The 18397-nt window shown below is 36.0% G+C and overlaps 1 protein-coding gene across 3 annotated transcripts; it reads left to right on the top strand.

Annotated features, from left to right (window-relative positions):
* Positions 1 to 764: 764 nt before the first annotated feature.
* Golga7 (golgin A7) lies at positions 765 to 17800 on the top strand. 3 transcript variants are annotated; one of them, XM_047551151.1, is made up of 6 exons: positions 765 to 862; positions 1137 to 1269; positions 6552 to 6704; positions 12822 to 12923; positions 13928 to 13990; positions 16415 to 17800. In XM_047551151.1, exons 2-5 carry the CDS (start codon positions 1159 to 1161, stop codon positions 13973 to 13975), a joined length of 414 nt encoding a protein of 137 aa, XP_047407107.1. In that variant the 5' UTR covers positions 765 to 862; positions 1137 to 1158; the 3' UTR covers positions 13976 to 13990; positions 16415 to 17800. The 3 variants fall into 3 exon arrangements, with proteins under 3 accessions (XP_047407107.1, XP_047407106.1, XP_047407105.1); XM_047551150.1 differs by lacking the exon at positions 765 to 862 and adding an exon at positions 868 to 913; XM_047551149.1 differs by lacking the exon at positions 765 to 862 and adding an exon at positions 980 to 998 and having other exon boundaries at positions 13923 to 13990.
* The last annotated feature ends 597 nt before the right edge of the window (positions 17801 to 18397 follow it).

Below are 18397 nucleotides of genomic sequence, written 5' to 3'. Positions count from 1 at the left end.
TGTATGATCTTTATGCCTCCATTAAACTCTTTTTAAAATACAATAAGAAAAAAAATGTTTAATGTGTAAAGGAGAGGATCAGATAGTGGTGTTAACAATTTTATTAGCCAAGAAGTACCAGACAAGTGTAAGGTGGGATTCCTCTGGTGGCCTTGCAAAGAGATGCTCAGTAAAGTGAGGACAGGGGCCATGATGTATAGACATGCTTGTCTGCTGAGGTCACCTGAGGGGTGTAGGCTGTGGTATAGGATGCAAATCTTTGGGGTGAAGAAAGACAACATCTCAGGGAAGAGTTGGAAGATGGATGTTTGAGAATGTAGCTCAGGCAGATTCTTTGTCCTCCCTCGAACTCTTGTTTCAGGAATTTATCGAGGAGCCAAATGTCTGATTTCTGTTCCTAATGTGTGTGAGCACTTTGTTTTTGCGTTTGAGGGAGGATGTTTTTGTTTGGTTTCTGTGTTTGAATTGGGTGACGTAACCACGCGGAAGTTGCAATGTCCAATCAAGAATGAAAATAACCCCTTAAAATCCATGATCAGAAATTACCTCGCCGTAACCAATGGGGAAATGACACAACGGGAAATTCCAAGCCTCAAACCCGGGACTCAGCAGTGGGCTCTGGTCTCCACATTTGTCCCGCCCCACCCCGCCCCCATCGCCCTTTTCTATCTGGAAGGACTCCGCCCGCCTGAGCAGGAGGCGGAGTCGGGATGGCCCCGCCCCCGGCGCGCCTCCTCCCCACCCCGCACCGCAGCGCGCAGCCTCGACAGGGTCGCTTTACGGCAGGAGGAGAGGGCGGGTCAAAGACTCGAGGTAGGAAGCCGAACTGAGGGGCGAGGAAAAGAGCTTTTTGCGTCAGAACGTAAGTGACGGCTAAGGCGGTGCGACAGCAGCTGGAGGGCAGAAGAGGCGGGTTGGTGTTTCCCCGGCCGAACCGGGATGTGGGGGGCTCGGGGCCTGGGCAGGGCGGTCGCTAAAGGCCCGCTGCGACAGCATGGGTGAAGGGGAGCGGCGAGGGGGAGGCCTTGGGCTTCTTTGGGCGGCGGGTGGGTCCGAGGGGCAGGCGGGCCGGAGTCCCAGGTCCAGGCCAGGGATCTGACCCATGGTGCCCCCTCCCCCACTCCCCGAACTCGCAGCGCGGCCGGTCCTGTCTTCGCCATGAGGCCGCAGCAGGCGCCGGTGTCCGGGAAGGTTTTCATTCAACGAGACTACAGCAGTGGCACACGCTGCCAGTTCCAGACCAAGTTCCCTGCGGAGCTGGAAAACCGGGTACGCAGCGTTATCTCCCTGCACCTGCTCTGGGGCCAGGGAGGGTAACAAGATGAGGGGAATCGGGACGGAGAGGGAGTATGGGCACACATCCAGTGGGCTGTGTCTTAGGGTTCTGGGAAGAGACCGACCCAGAAGGGGGCCGTGGCCAAAGGTATGTGAAGGCAGCAAGATCAGAGGTTTGGAGAAGAAAAACTAAGACCAAGCTCCTAGGTGTGATATCTTTTAGAACTTATGATACCCAATATGGGAAGTCTGTACCCAGCAGTCTTTGTACCCTTCTGTCCCTTATCCCCCACCACCGGTTATTGACAACAGTGGTGATCGACTAATTCCTGAGGCACCAAGGCCATCTCACTCAACTGGTTGTAAGCTATATCCTCCTACCTCTTCACGCAAGAGAAAGCATCATCATTCTCATGACTGGCATTTGTGGTCACTGTTGCTGGTCACACTGCTCAGCTAAAAAGGTTTGTTAAGTGCTGTGCCTGGCAGGCGGACAGGCCTTCTTGGAACCTGAAAAACGTAGAGCATGACATGGGCCTGGACAGGAAAATGTTTCAGAACAAGGTCTTAAACTCGTCACTCCCAGTTATGATCACTGGGAGCTACCTGTTTGGTTTGTATATCAAAACTGTCATCAGCATATAAGACAGAAATGAAAGGATGAAATTTGTTTCCCCTTCCTTCGAATTCAGAGCCCTCCCCCCAAAAGTATATCCTACTGAAAAAGTTGAATGGAGTGCATGTGGGTGTGTGTTTTCTTGTGCCCCCATGTGTTCACCCAACCAAAGAGCAATTCTTTTGGTCTCAAGCTCTGTTACTTAGATTTTGTTTCCTATTCAGGTCAGTTTCTGGTTAGCTGGGAGCAAGTTTTGTGACTCTTTCCTCTTTGATATCAGGGGTAAGGGACTGAAAGGTAATTAGGTATGATGTGGTTGTGGGGCTTGGAAATATTGGTAATAGACTGAGAGGGTGAGATAAGTGTGTACTTAGAGAGAGAGCTACAGCAGCCATTTAAAGCCAGCTTGTAGGCTAGGGTTATAGTTTAATGCTAGAGCATATTCTTAGCAGTGTGGAGCCCTGATTTCAATCCCAAGCACCAAAAATAAGCAGGTTTTTTTGTACCAAGGTGGGTTGCTCCACCTGATTGCCAGAAAAATCACCAGTAATCATTTATAGTTTCCTTCAGCTTGATTTATAATTACAGGCAGGTTAGGGACCCAAATATGTTTCTTTAACAGTAAATTAAAAATCAAGCATGCCTTAAAAAAAATGGTTTGTAATTTTGCATATTTGTGAAATGCTATTTAAATGCTACATTTTCTTGTTAGTGTTACGAGTTACTTGGTATGACCATAAGTGGACATTTCAACAGTAGCTTGAACAGACAAGTTGATCAAGTTGACAGTTGTTTAGAGCTAGATTTTTAAAGTAATTTAATATTACAGTTAACATGTTTTACATGTGAATACTTACATAAAATGGTTCAAATGTTGTATTTTTTAAGCCTCTTTTAGAAACTATGACTTACACAATTTAAATACTTTGAAATCAGTGTGAACTTTTTTCTCCACACATTTGTATATTACAGGATTCCTGTGTAGGTTTTAAAGTCAAACTTCTACCTCATAGTTGAGACAAATACATGTATGCAGAAGCAGACATTAGCCTTCCACTGTATGTGGTAGAGCCTTTTTTTTATAGTGGAGTAGAGAAGCACAATGTAATCATAATACTCCAACTGATTATTACAGGAAATTGATGTTGCTAAATTCTGGAGTTCTTTTACTTTTTTGACTTCAGATAGCCCAGAACAGGCTTGTGGTACTGAATACTGTTTGGAATACCATATGTTACTATTCAGTTGTGCCTTTGATTTGTGTGTGTGTGTGTGTGTTGAAACGTTTGGGTTAAAATATAAGCTTATACTTTAAACACTTGGGAAAGCTTTGGATTTTTTTCCTGTTCCAAGATTAAATTTAAATTACAGGTTAAATCTTCCTCGCTTTGTTTGATGGGAAATGGAAAGGTTTCTTGATTTGTTTCTCTACTGCTTACCCTAGAAATGTTACTGATTGCTCTGCCATGGGACTGATTTGCCTTATGTGAGAAATCCCACTTGGCCACTTAATAGAGGAAGAAACTGATGTACAAATGTTTTGTGTCATTTTCTCTAAAAAGCACATTGTGTCCTTTAAGAGTGTGGACAAGTTCTGTTAACAAGGTTACTTACCTTCACCACCACCTGTTAGAATGCTTTGACCCTTAAGTGCTTTATTGCTAGACAGTCTCTTTTTTTTTTTTTTTGTCTTTTGTCTTTTTTCTGGAAAATTGCAAATAAAAAGTCTCATTTCTCATTTCATAAACTGAATTCATCATTTATAAATACACTAAAAACATAGTCCACTTAAATTTGGATTAAGTATAGGTAGTTTTTCAACAAAACAACAACTTTATACCAGACAGTTCTTTAAAGTAAGCTTTATTCTCATTTCAGCCAAAATGCAGAGATATCTTAGTCACCCTTGGTCTGGGTAGAAGAAAAATGAGTGGACTGTAACTGAGGCATTGCTTTCCCCTACATACCTTTTTTTTGGTCTTTTTTCCCATCTACATACCTCTTTTAAATACAGACATTTGGTCTGTAGAGATTACCTTTGACTTGCCACCTTGACTTTGTGATCACTCTAAGCTTTAGCACAGTGTAATTCAACAAAAAGCAAAAATTCTGGGAAAGAGTCTGATTTCCATTTCCATTCTAGGTTTCAGTGTTTAATGGTTCAAATTTGTATTTTGCTCCACTTTATATATCTCCAAATTTTGATATAATTCCTGTATCAGTGTACTATAGGAGTATAGAACTGTCTTAGGGCCTAGAGGTAGTAGAGAAAAAGGCCTAAATTTGTTATTTTGAGCTCTTGCGTCATAAGTACAGTTGTGTCACTCAACAATAAGGATACATTCTGACAAATACATCATTAGGCAATTTTGTTGTGCAAACATCATAGAGTAGACTTACGCAAATTTGAAATGTATGAGGCTGCTGCAGGCATGTTGTTTTATAGTAAACTTCTTTTATAAGTAGGAATAAAGTATAGCATAGAATATACATAAACCAGAAATATAGTCACTTATTAGCATCATGGAGTTTATATACTATTCATAATTGAATACATAACTCTACTTTCTCTATGACTGGCCACACAGTTGTTTGTTGACACCAGCACTACCACAACATGTGAAGAATGCGTTCCACTACTACCTCATGTATGTCACTAGGTGATACAATTTTTCAGTTCAATTATAATATCGCAGGACCACTGTCATATATGTAGCCTGTCAACCAAAATATAATGTAGTAAACTATTGTTGTTTGCCTTTATTGTTGCCTTTGTGCTTTTTTAAAATAAGCTTTCAAAAACCTTTGGTTTGGGGTACTAGAGATTGAACTTTAGGACCTCACAAATGCTAAGCATAAGCTTTACCACAGAACCACACCCATCATTTTGTTTAACATTTTATTCCTTTTTTTTTCCTGTTAACCTTTTTCTAAAACAGGCTTCATTTTGGTTTTTTTTTTTTTTTTTTCTCACTGGCCTATGATTTTGTCCCCATCCTGTAAAGCCCAGAAATCTCAAGAATTCTAACCTGAAAGAAATAAGGTATCCTGGGTTGGAGCCCATGATTTTGAATCATAATGTATATGAAGAAATGTAAATTATTTGAAGTAATTTATCAGATCATAACATTGTAGGCAAATCATATGATTTAAATTATTCGAACTATTGATTTGTTAATGGACAAAAGAAGGGTAATGACTTGGGCATGATTAGGTGAAACAAGAATTTACCACTGACATTTGTTCACTGAGCTTTTCTTCTGAGTTTGTTTTCAGGGAAAGAAAACTGATTTAGATACCCAGATGACCAGTCTTGATATAGCTCCTTTTGGAAAAGGAGCTATAAACTCCTTTAAAGTTTACATAAACAACATCACTTTAAAGTTTACGTAATTTCAAAAGTTGTTATTGGAACTGTCTTATATGTTGAGGATCTTTGATATTTTTTTTCTGAATCTGTGTCTATTGAAAGAAAAGCTTCTTAAAAAAGAATTTGTAAGTAAGTAGCTATTAGTTTTAGGAATTAGGGAGGCATTATGTGAGAGAAGGCCTAAAATGAGGACAGGTAAATTGTAATTTGTTACCACGAGTGGCAGTATTAGATAAATACTCTTCTAATGGGCCTTAAAAGTCTAGGTTCAAGTATTGAGATTTAGATTCTGTAAAACACTTTTAGAAGAAAAAAGTAAAGTGATATTGGAAGAATAAAGTAAAAGCAAATGATTAGAGTGAAAAAGTAGATGTCAGAGTGTACAGTTGGGTGCCATTTAAAAACAAGAACATGAACAGGAACACATAAATGCATCATTAGGTAATGTCCTCCCTTGTGATCATCATGGAATATAGTCACACACAGTAAGAGGGCTGCCAGGTTGCTAAGTGATATAATCTGTGGGGCCATTGTCATATATGTGGTCTGTCATTGAGTGAAACATTACAATACATGACTATTGGTGTACACATGGCATAATGTCATTGAATAGAAAGAGGTAATAGGAATGACTTGGTGTGAAGAGTTGTGTGTTTTAGATTTTTGCCTTGTTCCATTGTGAGCTTTTAGTAACAATAGGAGACAAGGCAAGCAGACTACAGAACTTGTAGCTGTTGATCACTCTACTTAAATAACCTTTCCTTTTTGCCTAATAAATTCTAGTATTTAGGTGCTCGATTGAAGATTACTTACTGTTCCCAAATAAAGGGAACTTCTTCCTTTGTGACCCCACTGTGCCTTATGTATACTTTTATTATGTTGCCCAGTTTATGGAGTTTTATGTTTTACATAACTAAATTCTTGAGGACTGAGACAGTGTCTTACTCATCTTTCTCTAAGGCTTGTCATAGTATCTGAAAGGAGGTGCTCTGTAAATGTGAATATAAGTGAATGAAAAGAGGAATAGATTGTTAATTTAGTTACTTGAAATTTGGTATAAAAAATAAAGAACTCCATATTGAGCCTTGAAGACATCCAGGGTCCATAAGAAGGATTAAATTAAACTCCTAGCAGTTTCAGTAACAAGTCCAGATCAAATCACCTAAAAAATTATTTACTGACATTTAGATTGAGTGTTGACAAAACAACAGTATACATTAGTCATAGAAAACTTTAATGAGTCGCTGGTCTTTTTTCCAATCTTACTTTTAAATTCCTTCTTCCTTACAGATTGATAGGCAGCAGTTTGAAGAGACAGTTCGAACTCTAAATAACCTTTACGCAGAAGCAGAAAAACTTGGAGGCCAATCGTATCTTGAAGGCTGCTTGGCTTGTTTAACAGCATATACCATCTTCTTATGCATGGAGACTCATTATGAGAAGGTAAAGCTACATTTGTTTTCACTAAATCTCTTAGAGATTTCTCATAGAGAAGGTGCATTTATCATACATTTGTGTTTCCACAGTGACAATTGCCATAAAGTTAATAAGGGCATCTAGATGATAATTCAAATTTTGATGTTGCTCCTTTGACTAGAGCATATAGGAATAAGTCCTGAGCGTTTCAGAAATAGGACAGAATTGGTGTGTCCATTAGGAGTCAACGTGTCAGTGTCAGATTGACCTACAATTAAGATGAATGTAGAGAATCTATGTGTTAGGGAATCCTTCATTCTGTCCCAACTTTCTGAGGATTCTTTTAATTTATTTCCCCAGATTTCTATCTTCAGTTTTATTCTGCCATCTGAGTTCTTGTCTGTTCGTCTTTTCTTACCAACTGACTGCTAAATCCAGAGTTGCTGGCTTCTCAACTTGTCCAAAATTCAAACCTCCCATCTCCTTATTTTTTTCAACAATATCCCTGTCTTTTTCACTACCATTTTTAGTTATGAAAGATGAAGAGGGAAAAAATAATGAGTTTGCAAAGACTGAAATATCTTCCATTTTCCCATTTATTAATTGATTTCCTCTGCCATTATCTTAATTTTTGCCCCTATTATCTCTCTCCTATTGAAATAGTCTCCTGACCCAGCTGATTTCTTCCCTTTTACTTTCCAGCCTATCTCCTGCTATCTTTATAAAACAGCCTTACTTCCTCTTTCATTTCTGCTAAGGAAGAGATCTTTTCTAACTTCCCAGTTACTGCTACCACTTGGGTCAGGTTCAAGCACCTCCATGAACTGACCTCCAGCTTACCTTTCCAGCTATGTTTCCCACCCCTTCTTTCACTTTCTTCATCATCCACACTTGATGCTTATCGGTCACAAAAGATGCCCTCCACAGTTTTCATCCATCTAGAATAACATTCTTCCCATATTCAGATATCAGCAGTCCCTTATTTCCCACTTCCATCAAGCTTCTCCTTACTCTTCTAAACTGAATTTTTTCTTTTCTTCTGTATCTCTGCATCAGTCTATTTTGTGGGACTTGTACTCTACTTTGGAATGTAATATTATGTTCCTGTCTTATCTGCCTTTCAACTATGTGTTATTGTTGAGGTCAAACAATACCTTAACCAATTTTGTATCCCTCTTAATGCCTAACACTGTACTCTCTTAGTCTTAACTACAGTCCTATCTTACATAAAAGATATATTTAAATACCTAAGTTAGCAACTTGTATCCTGCATAGCAGTAGCTAACCTTTATTCCTGTTTTAAAAGTTATCTGAGATTAATATCAGCTTTCAATCTGTGTTTTTCTTAGTATCTCTTCTTAAATCATTTAATTTGGTGAAGGAAAGGTTAGGGGATTCATTCATTAGATAAATATCTGTTGAAAGCCTACTGTGTGTTAAGTAATGTGCTAAGCAAGGTACCAGGGAAATAATTGAACAAGGCAGACATGATTGCTCACCTTGTGGAGTTCATAATTTCATGGCAACACACTGATAATAACAAGGAAAGTCGTAAAACTCACAAAATTATAAAACAGGAATAAGTGCCTTGAAGGAAATAAACTGCCTGTGATGGAAAATAATAGAAACCTCATTTAGACTGCATGGTCAGTAAAGGCCTCAAGGTGATGACATTTAAGCTGCTCTGTGAAGGATGAAAACCCTGGTACCATTCTGGCAGAGAGATGAGTGTATGCAAAGGCCCAGGGAACCTAATGTGTTCCAGGAACTGAAAGAAGACAGTGTGGCATAAGAAGAGGTTGCAGAGAATGGCCACAGATGGATTTGGAAGGATACACAGGAGCTATATCACACAAGAATGTTGTTTCCTTGTAAAGAAGTATAGCTTTTATTTGTGTGCAGCCAGAAGTTACTTGGAGGTTTTAAACAGGAGAGTGATGTGGTCAGATTTTCATTTTAAAGAGATCTTTTTGCTCTTTGGGAAAAAAAGGCATAAGAGTGGAAATAGGGAAACAAACTTAGGAAGCTCCACAAAAAGTTCATGCAAAAGAGCTTGTACTACAAACAATAGTGTAGATGAAAGGAAATGATCACCTCAATGGATATGTTGATAATAGAACCAAGGCTCTCAGAGAAGAGCTCAATATAAGAGAGGAGGGTATGCTAAACACAAATGGATAAAAAAATATGGTCATCCAACTGGCATGGTGGTACATGCTTGTAATCCCATCAATTTTGGAGACATAGGCAGGAGGATCCCAAGTTCCAGACCAGCCTGGGTAACTTAGACCCTGTCTCAAAATGAAAAATAAAAATGACTCAGGATATAACTCAGTGGTAGAGCAGCGCAGTGCTGCAGGGGGGAAAAATTTCATCATTTAGGAATAGTCATCTAAAGAGAAATACATAATATTGCCAATTAAGATAGAAATATATCCTCTGGGATGTTTTGTTTTTAGTGACATATTAGAGACTACTTCACTATCCCTTTTTAAATTTGTTTATAAAATTTTAATTAACTTTTATTTGTCCATGTGTATTTGCTGAATTAGATATTAGATACTTCCTACTGATACCAGTTGTGAAAAGAAATTAATAGTTGGGTGCCAGCCAAGTCATACTAGTTAAAGGGATCATGAACACATTCATCTTTCAGAGTTCTCAAAACTGTAAAATGTATTTAATTCACATTCAGGAAATACTTAATAAGCAGTGTTTTCTTAATCAATTTTAAAATGAAGTTCATATCTATATAAGTTTGATTCAACATTTGTGAACTCACAAATATGTTTTTATGCTAAGCATAAGTAATATTTTTTAGCCATCTGCTAGTTTGGATTCTAAAACACTTAGCTCTCAGTTAAAATCCATTTGGTAATGTTAGAAGATGATTCTCAATATCAAATACAATGGAAATTGATTGGTCCCAGTGTTTTAACTTAGATTTATAGACAATATATAAACTACTTACTAGTTTATAGATCTAGTCAAGATTTCTGTTATAGAGCAAGTTTTATAATAAGTAAAGACTAAATAAAATAAGAAACCAAGACTTAAGTATGATCAGATTTTTCAAATGACGATTTTTTTCTAGGAACTAAACATAAATAACCAGATCATGTGAAGTTAGTAACTGTAATTAAAATATAATGTACCTGTACTTTTATCTTTTGGTTGGGGGAGCTGGTGATGGAACCCAGCTTTACCACTAAGCTATACCCCCAGCATGAACCTATACTTTGTTTTTCTTTTCTGGTTTTGGGAGTTTATTTGTTTTGGCAGGTGGGGGTCAGTACTGGGGATTGAACGTAGGAGTGCTGTACCACTGAAGTACATTGCCAGCCCATTTTTTATTTTTTATTTTGAGACAGGGTCTGGCTAAATTGGCAAGTCTGACCTGGAAGTTGAGGTCCTCCTACCTCAGTCTCTTAAGTTGTTAGGATAACAAGCATATTCTACCACTTCCAGCTGCATACCTATACTTTTAAAAGAAAACTTTTAAAATATGTTTTTATCTTTAATAAAATGATTTCAGGAAAAAAAAAAAAAAGTAAGAATAATCGCCTCTCCCTTCCCAGTCTGACCCTAGGAATTTCTGTGCTTTTATTTTTTTATGAAAAGACAAGGTTGAGTCATTTAGTCTCTTTTTTGTTTTAAATGCTAAACTTCCTAGTTTATAGTGAGCCAAATATGATGATGCTTATACTTTTGTCATGTGGGTTAAATTTTTTGAATTTGTAAATAGCCTTTTTAAAACTTGCTAGAACAATTCATGCATTTTGTTTCCCATACTATGCTATTTATTGATTTAAAATGAAGATAAAGACTTCAGTGTTGTTTCTCTATTGTTGCTATCCATGATAATTAAGGGAACAAATGAGCTTGTGGAAGAGTCTCCTCTCAGTAACTGTCTGCCTTGTTTATCAACTAGAAAGCATCTCTTTCTCCTGTGTGCTGAAATCTAAAAAGAACAGTTAGAACGCACTTGGGTATTTTTTGAAAATGCTAAGATATGATATTCATGTCAAGCCTCACTTAGGCTGTTTTTCTTTAAGGTCTCCAGTTTAATATTTCCAAGGAAACGTTCCAGAGGTTTGATCATATTTTATTTTTTAATATACAAATTGTGTTGAAGGTCTGAGAATAACAGATAACTTCATTAAATATTGTGGTTTATTTTGACACTCACTTACCAAAATAACGAAATGTTAATAACTTGTCAGTATAAGGTTTTTTTGGGGGGTGAGAATGGTGCTTTGTTAATTTTCTATTATTATTGATTTTCTATTTCTAAAGAGACTTAGAGTTTAAAAGCATCTTGTTTAGGACAGAATTGCCTTCACCAAAGTAGCATAAAAGGATTTGGAGTTTATACAAAAAGAAGACCAATTAATTGTTTTCTTTCTGAACTGATACCTATATGCACTTGAATGTTACTATGTTACCAGGTTTAAGTAAAAATCTTTCCAAACAAAGTTATGCTTGAATTAAATAAAAGAATTCTATTTCCTTGCTAGTAACCTGTACCCAAAGAGAAAAAGAAAGCTGTTCTGAAGGAATCCTTTCTCCAAAACCAGCCATGCAAACCTTTTTCTGAGGGTCCCCTCCAGTATTAATGGACTGGGGCAAAAAGAGACTTGAGTCTCCAGTTTCTGATTCTGTCATTTGAGCTGAGAAGGAAATTGAAGAGAAGATTGAGAGTCCTGAGTTGGACACCTTTATGGGCTACTTCCTGCTATTCATTGTTTTAGGATGATTGACAAACTCTTGATACACAGATAGTACCTAAAGCTTGCCTTTTTTTTTTTTTTTTTCCTGGCTCATAATGACCAAGCACAGCTCAGATTCTTTGAAAGCTGAAAATGAGAGAGTGATACATGATTGCTTCAGGTAATTAAGTGAAAAAAAATCTTTTCTTTAGAAATAATATTTTTAATTTACTTAAATAAAGAACATGACAGATTGTTCTTTTAATCTACACTTTTTTAAAAATGAAAACACGAGATTGTACTGTCCACAAAGATGTAACTTGAATAGACTATATTTTTTTCAATAAGAAAATTCTTTGTGAAAATATAATTTTAAATTCTAAATAAATTTATACCACAGCATCTAAATTGTAACAACTAAATTTGTTACTTTGACCTGATACATTATACACCCATACTTAAAACATTGCTTATCTTTCAACTTTATGTAGTTCTTTTTTCCCTTTATGTTGCAGTCACCTTTGTGACTTTTATCATTTACTGATAGTGTGAATTTAAGAAAATATATAGTAATTTAAAGAGCTGGATCAAAGCCTCTTTGAACACTAGAGCCAGAAAAGGATTATGAATAACTTTGGGCCTGAAATAAAACATGTAACTCTTTGATTTTGAATAAAGCTATTAAGATTTATTTTCTTCTAGCTTATCTGTCTCAGAATTGCCCTTATTAAAGCTGGAGATGTGGCTATTCCAGAAGTTCCTTTGTATCCTATCTGGTTTTTGTCTGCATTTGCCTTGACTTTTACAAGCTTAATACTAAACTTATAAATTGAGGTTCCTGCCTGGGAAACAAGAGTAAACTACAGAAACATGGAAATGCAAGACTCTCACAGTCAGAAACTCCATGGCAGCTAATGTCTGCATGCTAAACTTTCCTTTTCTAAAATGACTGGGCTCCCTTTTAGTTAGAGGCCAACTTTGTACTGTTATTTAAAATGGATGAAAATGCACGAAGGAGAGAAGAGAAAGAGAAGGTCAAGAACTATCCTTGATTTTAGAAAAGGTCGCAATAACTAACACTTAATGAGTAATGAGAGAAGCATAACTAGCCATTGTGTATATAATCATCCATTTATTTCTGTATATCCAGGATTGAGGTGTCAGGGAGGTAAGGAGCGAAATTGGTTCTCATCGTGCTTTTGTATACATTTGCATTTACACTACATTGAAGATACTTTTGACTTGAAGAGTCTATCACCCTGTGCTATAAATTGTATGCAACTGATGTGAGTCAATCAGAGCTCTGTTCTGCCTTACAAATATCCATTTGACTTTCCTTGAAAACTAATTCCACTGCCTGAATATTTTAAGATCAAGCTGATGCTACAAGGGAAATCTGAAATTTGTAAAAAGCTGTGGTGTTTCTTTCTGCCAGGTTCTGAAGAAAGTCTCCAAATATATTCAAGAACAGAATGAGAAGATATATGCTCCCCAGGGCCTCCTCCTGACAGACCCTATTGAGAGAGGACTTCGAGTTGTATCTTTTTTTAGTCCAGATCATAAGGTCTAAATATTTTTAAAAAAACATTTTGATGGTACTGTGGTGCATTTGCCAGAGAGAGTTTAATTCCTAGTTCTTGTATTTGCCTTAGGAAGTTTCTGTGTGAATTGCATACCTACCGTAAGCATGCTGTCTCCAGCATTTTTTCTTAAAGCATGTCTTTATTTATTTTGCATTGTACAGGTTTCTGGATTTAGTATTCTGGTTACCGTCTTTCTTGGTGATTCTGAGGGCATCTTGTAGTAATAATAGGGGTTATATGAGTAATACATTTCAGCTGCAGAAACTCTGAACCTAAAGCCCCTTTGAAATGTATAAACTCATAATGTGTGGTGAGACTTGTCATCCAAATGAATTGCAGTTCCACGGGTTCATCTGACTAGTTGAAATCAATTACAGCTGCCAGATGTATAATTTCATTACCTTTGACATACTGTGCATATTTTTAGAACCAGTAAGCTTTGAAAAATCACTAAGTGAATTTGGTAAATAAAATTGCAAAAACTAATTAAGCTTGATAACTGAAGTAATGAGTAAATAATTTTTTTAAAAACCTAGGTTACAAAATCCTAGGCCTTCCAGCTGATAATAATTTCAGCAGTTTTATTTATACTCTGCAGTGGTGATTTTTAAACTTTTAGGGGTCATGAACCCTCTCTCAAGGAAAGGTTTTCATATAATTTCAGGGCATTTTTGAATCACTAAATTCATTACCTCCATGGATTCTCACTTAAGAATTTCCTAGGTCTACAAATAAAGCACCCTTTTCAGATTTTTTTTTTTTTTTTTGGTAAATAAATCATTAGTGTTAGAATTTTCAGCAAAGTGGAGAAAGCAGGTTTAACAAAGCAAAATTTTTTAATAATTTAAAAATGCTCAAAGCAAATTCAAAGCCAAGTCTGCAAACTATATACCTGTTGCCATAGTCCTTTTATATATTGCATTCTATAGTGTGTTTTCTTAACAGCCTTGCTGTTTAGATTGAAATTACCATTTATGAAGACAGAGGCATGAGCAGTGGAAGATAAACCATAAAATTAAAGGTAAATATGAAGTTACATGGTTTATATGCAGCTTTTGAAAAAAAGTGTGTGACTTCTTCTACCTGCATAGTAAATAAGTCATTGAATGATGCAGTTAGTGTTGTATTTATTGTATTAAGTTAAACTGATCACCCAAGTAACTTGATTTTTTAAATTTATATATAACCCAAATTAAATTTGGTAATAAAATTTAATTTTAATTTTTTTCCCCATATTGTCTCCAGGTTAGTTTTGTTTTTACTTAGTTTATTAGAGCGGAGATTATCTGTCTTGCTTTGTTTTAATTTTAACATTTTGAACTATCCTAAATACCCTTAAATGTTGGGTTTTGTGTATATGACTCAGTTCAGAGATTTCCCTTCCTATATACAAATAGTTTTAATAAGGAAAGAAACATTTATTTCAGAGAGAAGTGGGAAGATTCTGAATGTTTCTTTTATTATATTTAAGTGGTTTCAGAGCCCTGCCAAAGAAACTTGACCTAGTAGGTAAAATTAATTCCTGTTTAGAATGTTAATGTTCTTGTGTATCCACATAATGCCCTTTAATAAGTAAGAAATAAATTAGTTAATACTAATTAGAATTTATAGGCAGAATCACAGTTGAAACTGTGAGTACATTTGCTCTGCCTTCTAAGGGACAGGAGATAATAAACATTGCCAATTTCAGCTATGTGTGCTCTCTACAGAAGTGTTCTGCTGCCACACTTCTAATTGGCTTGCACATGTTTCTTGCTCATTAACAAGCAGCACAGACTCCAAATAAATACAAAGTAGACATTTTTTCCTGAGCAACAATAAGAATAGTTCCCACTTACAGCACACCCACTGTGTGCCAGGTATCGTACTAATGGTACTTCTAAATTACACAAGAACCCTGCAAAGTGTTTTCCCCATTTCACAGATGAGCAAACTGAGGTACCAAATGGATTAAATTATCAAGGTCACACAGTGAACAGATATTGGAATATGAAACCAAGTCTTGAAAGCCATAAAAGGCCAGTTTTATATACTACACTTATTGTAGTATATGCAGCAGTAGGACTATACAGAAAGGAGTTTGTATCAGAGTACTCTTGGTGTTTATCCTTTCTCTTTTCTTTTTCCACAGCCTTTTTAAAAGTTCGTTTTTTCTCTCTATCCCATTTATTGAATTCTACAAATCATCCAACATTCCAAAGCTGTCTTCTTTGAGCTCTAATGTGTCACCTGAATTCTTGAAAACCAGAGATTTAAATGATGACATGCTGTGCTGTATGTTTTATTTCTTTAAAAGGCTTTGTTTTGAAACACATAGTGTTACTTGTCCATATATCTTTCTCATGTACAATTTTCAAACTGATATTTCTCAAACAAGCAATTAGGAACTTTCTGTGTGGTTTTTGTTATGTGCTATTTGAGTAAGTTTGTTTTATCAATTGGCACAGTCCATTTGTCATGACTCATTTGCAGCTATTATTGCTTAATGGGATGTTTTTCTCAGTTGGTATGGGATTTTGAGGAATTACATACCAGAGACTAATCTATCAATATTCAAACAACTGTGAAATTTTGAAGTGGGAAAAATTTACATTAGGAACTTCTGGATAGTTTCATGAATGCAAATATTTTTGTTCAACACAATTTAGTGTACAGAGTTATGTATTCCTTAGTTCCAGGGTCTGGTGTGGGCTGAGATCTTGAAGAAGAGGGAAAATTAGAAGTATAATTTATTCCATTCTACCATTTTAAGTGTGCAAGGTGTCTGCATACTGAAGTATCAAATGGGAATTAATTTAACAATACAGCAACCATGGGGATGGCCTTTATTTTATAAAAGAACTTTAAACAAATTCATTTTGCCCTTTAATTTTTTAATATCATGTATCTCTATTATTAGATACATTGATAGTGTTTTCTCTCTGAATTAAGAGTGTTTGTGTAAAAAATAAAATAAATGATTATTCTATCACAAATTAGCGATAATAAAAATAGCTAACATTTGTTGGCACTTACTTTGTGTAATGATTAATCATCACAACTGTTGTAAATGATTAATCATCACAACTCTACAAGGTGTACTGTTATGCCTGTTTTTCAAGTGAGGAAACTGAACACAGAGAATTGAAGTTACTTGTCTAAGGTTAAACCTAGTAGATAACATTCAAGGCACCCTGTCTCAGTGGTTAGCAGTTGACCCTGTACTGTAGTACCTCTCATGGCATGGTTGACCAGAGAGCTAAATATACAGGTCTTGATTTCTAGACTATTAAGCTATATTCTGATCTAGACAAGTCACACAGATGTAAGTATGTTAGATAGAGCCCTTGGTTGGTGGAATCTAGCCTTTATAGAATAAGTTCATATCAGTTGATGTAAGAGAGATGGTTAAAGGTGATTTTTAGTATCCCTTTCTAAAACTTTTACTTTTCTCTTCCGATTATAGATCCCACCTCCAGCTGGGACCCTCATCTACCCACTGGCTGATCACAGAGTGTCCCTACCTCCTCTCCAGAGCATCATTCCTTTGTATCTGCTGCCAGAGCCACGGTGCCATTTACTCCAAGGACTAACTTTCTAAAATTCCACACCTGGAGTGACCTCTAGTCGCTCAGCATCCACTTTGTGTCTCTAAATTGTGTAGGACTCTGTAATCTTTTGATTCGTTTCTGAGAAAACACAATGAAGCATTTCACTTTTTTTTATTCAAAGTGATTTAATAAAATACGCAGTTGGTCAGCCCAATGCAAAGTTTTATTTCTTACCTGCCACCGGTACCATGAATTCTCTTCATTCCTTGGGCCAGTTTTCCAGGTGACTTTAGACTTCAACGAGTTTATATTAGCCAATGTTCAGTCTCATTCCCCAAAATTAATAAAAGACTTTTTTCCAGGTGAGGGATAGACTGTCTGTGGTTATGCTAACGCATTTCCCAGATTTCAAAGAAGTACCAGTTTTGCCATGATTCAAGTCTTAAGATTGATTTCTGTTATTCAGTTTTCAAACTGAAGCTCATTGAAAAAAATACTGTATAATGTTATTTGTTTTATTATAGCAATTATACCTAATTAAAGCAGTATTGAATGCAATTTCCAGTTATTTTCTTTGGAGACTTTTATGTTATTATTGCATTACCTTGAATGTTGGAAAGATGTGATATGTGTTGCTTGTTCATTACACAAATAAGTAAGCACAATAAAGTGGATGCTAAACCATCAAACACATATGTCCCTGCTGTGTCCCTGAATGTGTAATAAGCAAGTATAGTAAATATTTTAATTATAGTTTTGTTATAAATATAACTTATGAGAAAAAATTTGATAGGCATAATACTGTATATTGCTAATTTTTAACCATACTGGCAACTTTATGATTTATAGATTCCTCATACAGTATTCAGTGCACAAAAATCTTGATTGGTTCAAGTAAGTTAAGTGACTTCAAAGTTAAACTCTCAAGTCTGAATCAATATTTCTAACTCTTCTTTTGTCTGTATGTTCCTAGTGTTTGGGTTTCTTACGCCTTTCATTCTTTTCTGGGTTTGAGAGCACTGAATTTGGGAGAAAGTTAAGAAATATATTAAGTGAGAATGAAGCAGTTAAAAGTTTTACTTTCAGAGATATTGTAGGTGCTAATACTGGATTTAACTTTTCAGATGTGATTTCTTTTCTGGATGTGGTAGTTACTCAAATCTCATAGGTCTGTGTAATATTTTAATTGTATAAAACTTTGTTACTTTGTAGCCTCTTTCAGTGTGTCTCTCTGCCTTTTAAACCCATTGCAATAACTTTGCTGAAATACTGACACATTAGTAAAACTTTTCTTAAACAAATTGTCTCTGTGTCATATTTGGTGTGATTTGATAAAGTAGTAAATGATATGGCATTAAATTTGGCAGAAAGATAGTACTGGTACAATGTAGATTAGTTTTTTGCATTACTGGGGATTGAATCCAGGGTAACTATGCCACTGAGTTACATTATTTTTATTTTGAGGCAGGGTATCACTATGTTACCTAGGCTGGCCTCAAACTTGCAATCCTCATGCCTTGACTTCCCTGTCACTGGAATTACAGACATGCACCACTATGCCCACCCTAAATGAATATTAGTAGATCACACCTTTTTTCACTTGTTGACATGTTTTTAGAGCAGATACACTATTGTTAATAAAAGTCAAGAAATTGTTCCTAAGAGTTTAGAAAAGTATACCAAGAGAGATTGGAATGGTTCATTAGGAAATGGTCATAGTTATTGTTACTGTCTTCTGACATCAGATGGTGTCATCTGATGACACCAGTTTTTTTAATGAGTTAAATTTGTAAAGAGAATAACAGTTTATAAGATAGTCTATATTCATTTGTGAGCTTATTTTCCTACATAAAATATTCAAGTACTATCCAGTGAAACAAATATTTAATAATACAAGT

This window comes from Sciurus carolinensis, chromosome 4, assembly GCF_902686445.1.
Source record: "Sciurus carolinensis chromosome 4, mSciCar1.2, whole genome shotgun sequence".
NCBI classification, from domain to species: Eukaryota; Metazoa; Chordata; class Mammalia; order Rodentia; family Sciuridae; genus Sciurus; species Sciurus carolinensis.
Note: the sequence above shows the minus strand (reverse complement) of the source record. Positions and strands in the feature narration are given on the sequence as shown.

Excerpts from the sequence above, each read along its gene's own strand:
- Golga7 (XM_047551151.1), top strand. The coding sequence starts at position 1,159 with ATGAGGCCGCAGCAGGCGCCGGTGTCCGGGAAGGTTTTCATTCAACGA. Across the intron at positions 1,270-6,551 it reads CTGCGGAGCTGGAAAACCGG|ATTGATAGGCAGCAGTTTGA; the intron begins GTACGCAGCGTT and ends TCTTCCTTACAG. Across the intron at positions 12,924-13,927 it reads TTGAGAGAGGACTTCGAGTT|ATTGAAATTACCATTTATGA; the intron begins GTATCTTTTTTT and ends CTTGCTGTTTAG.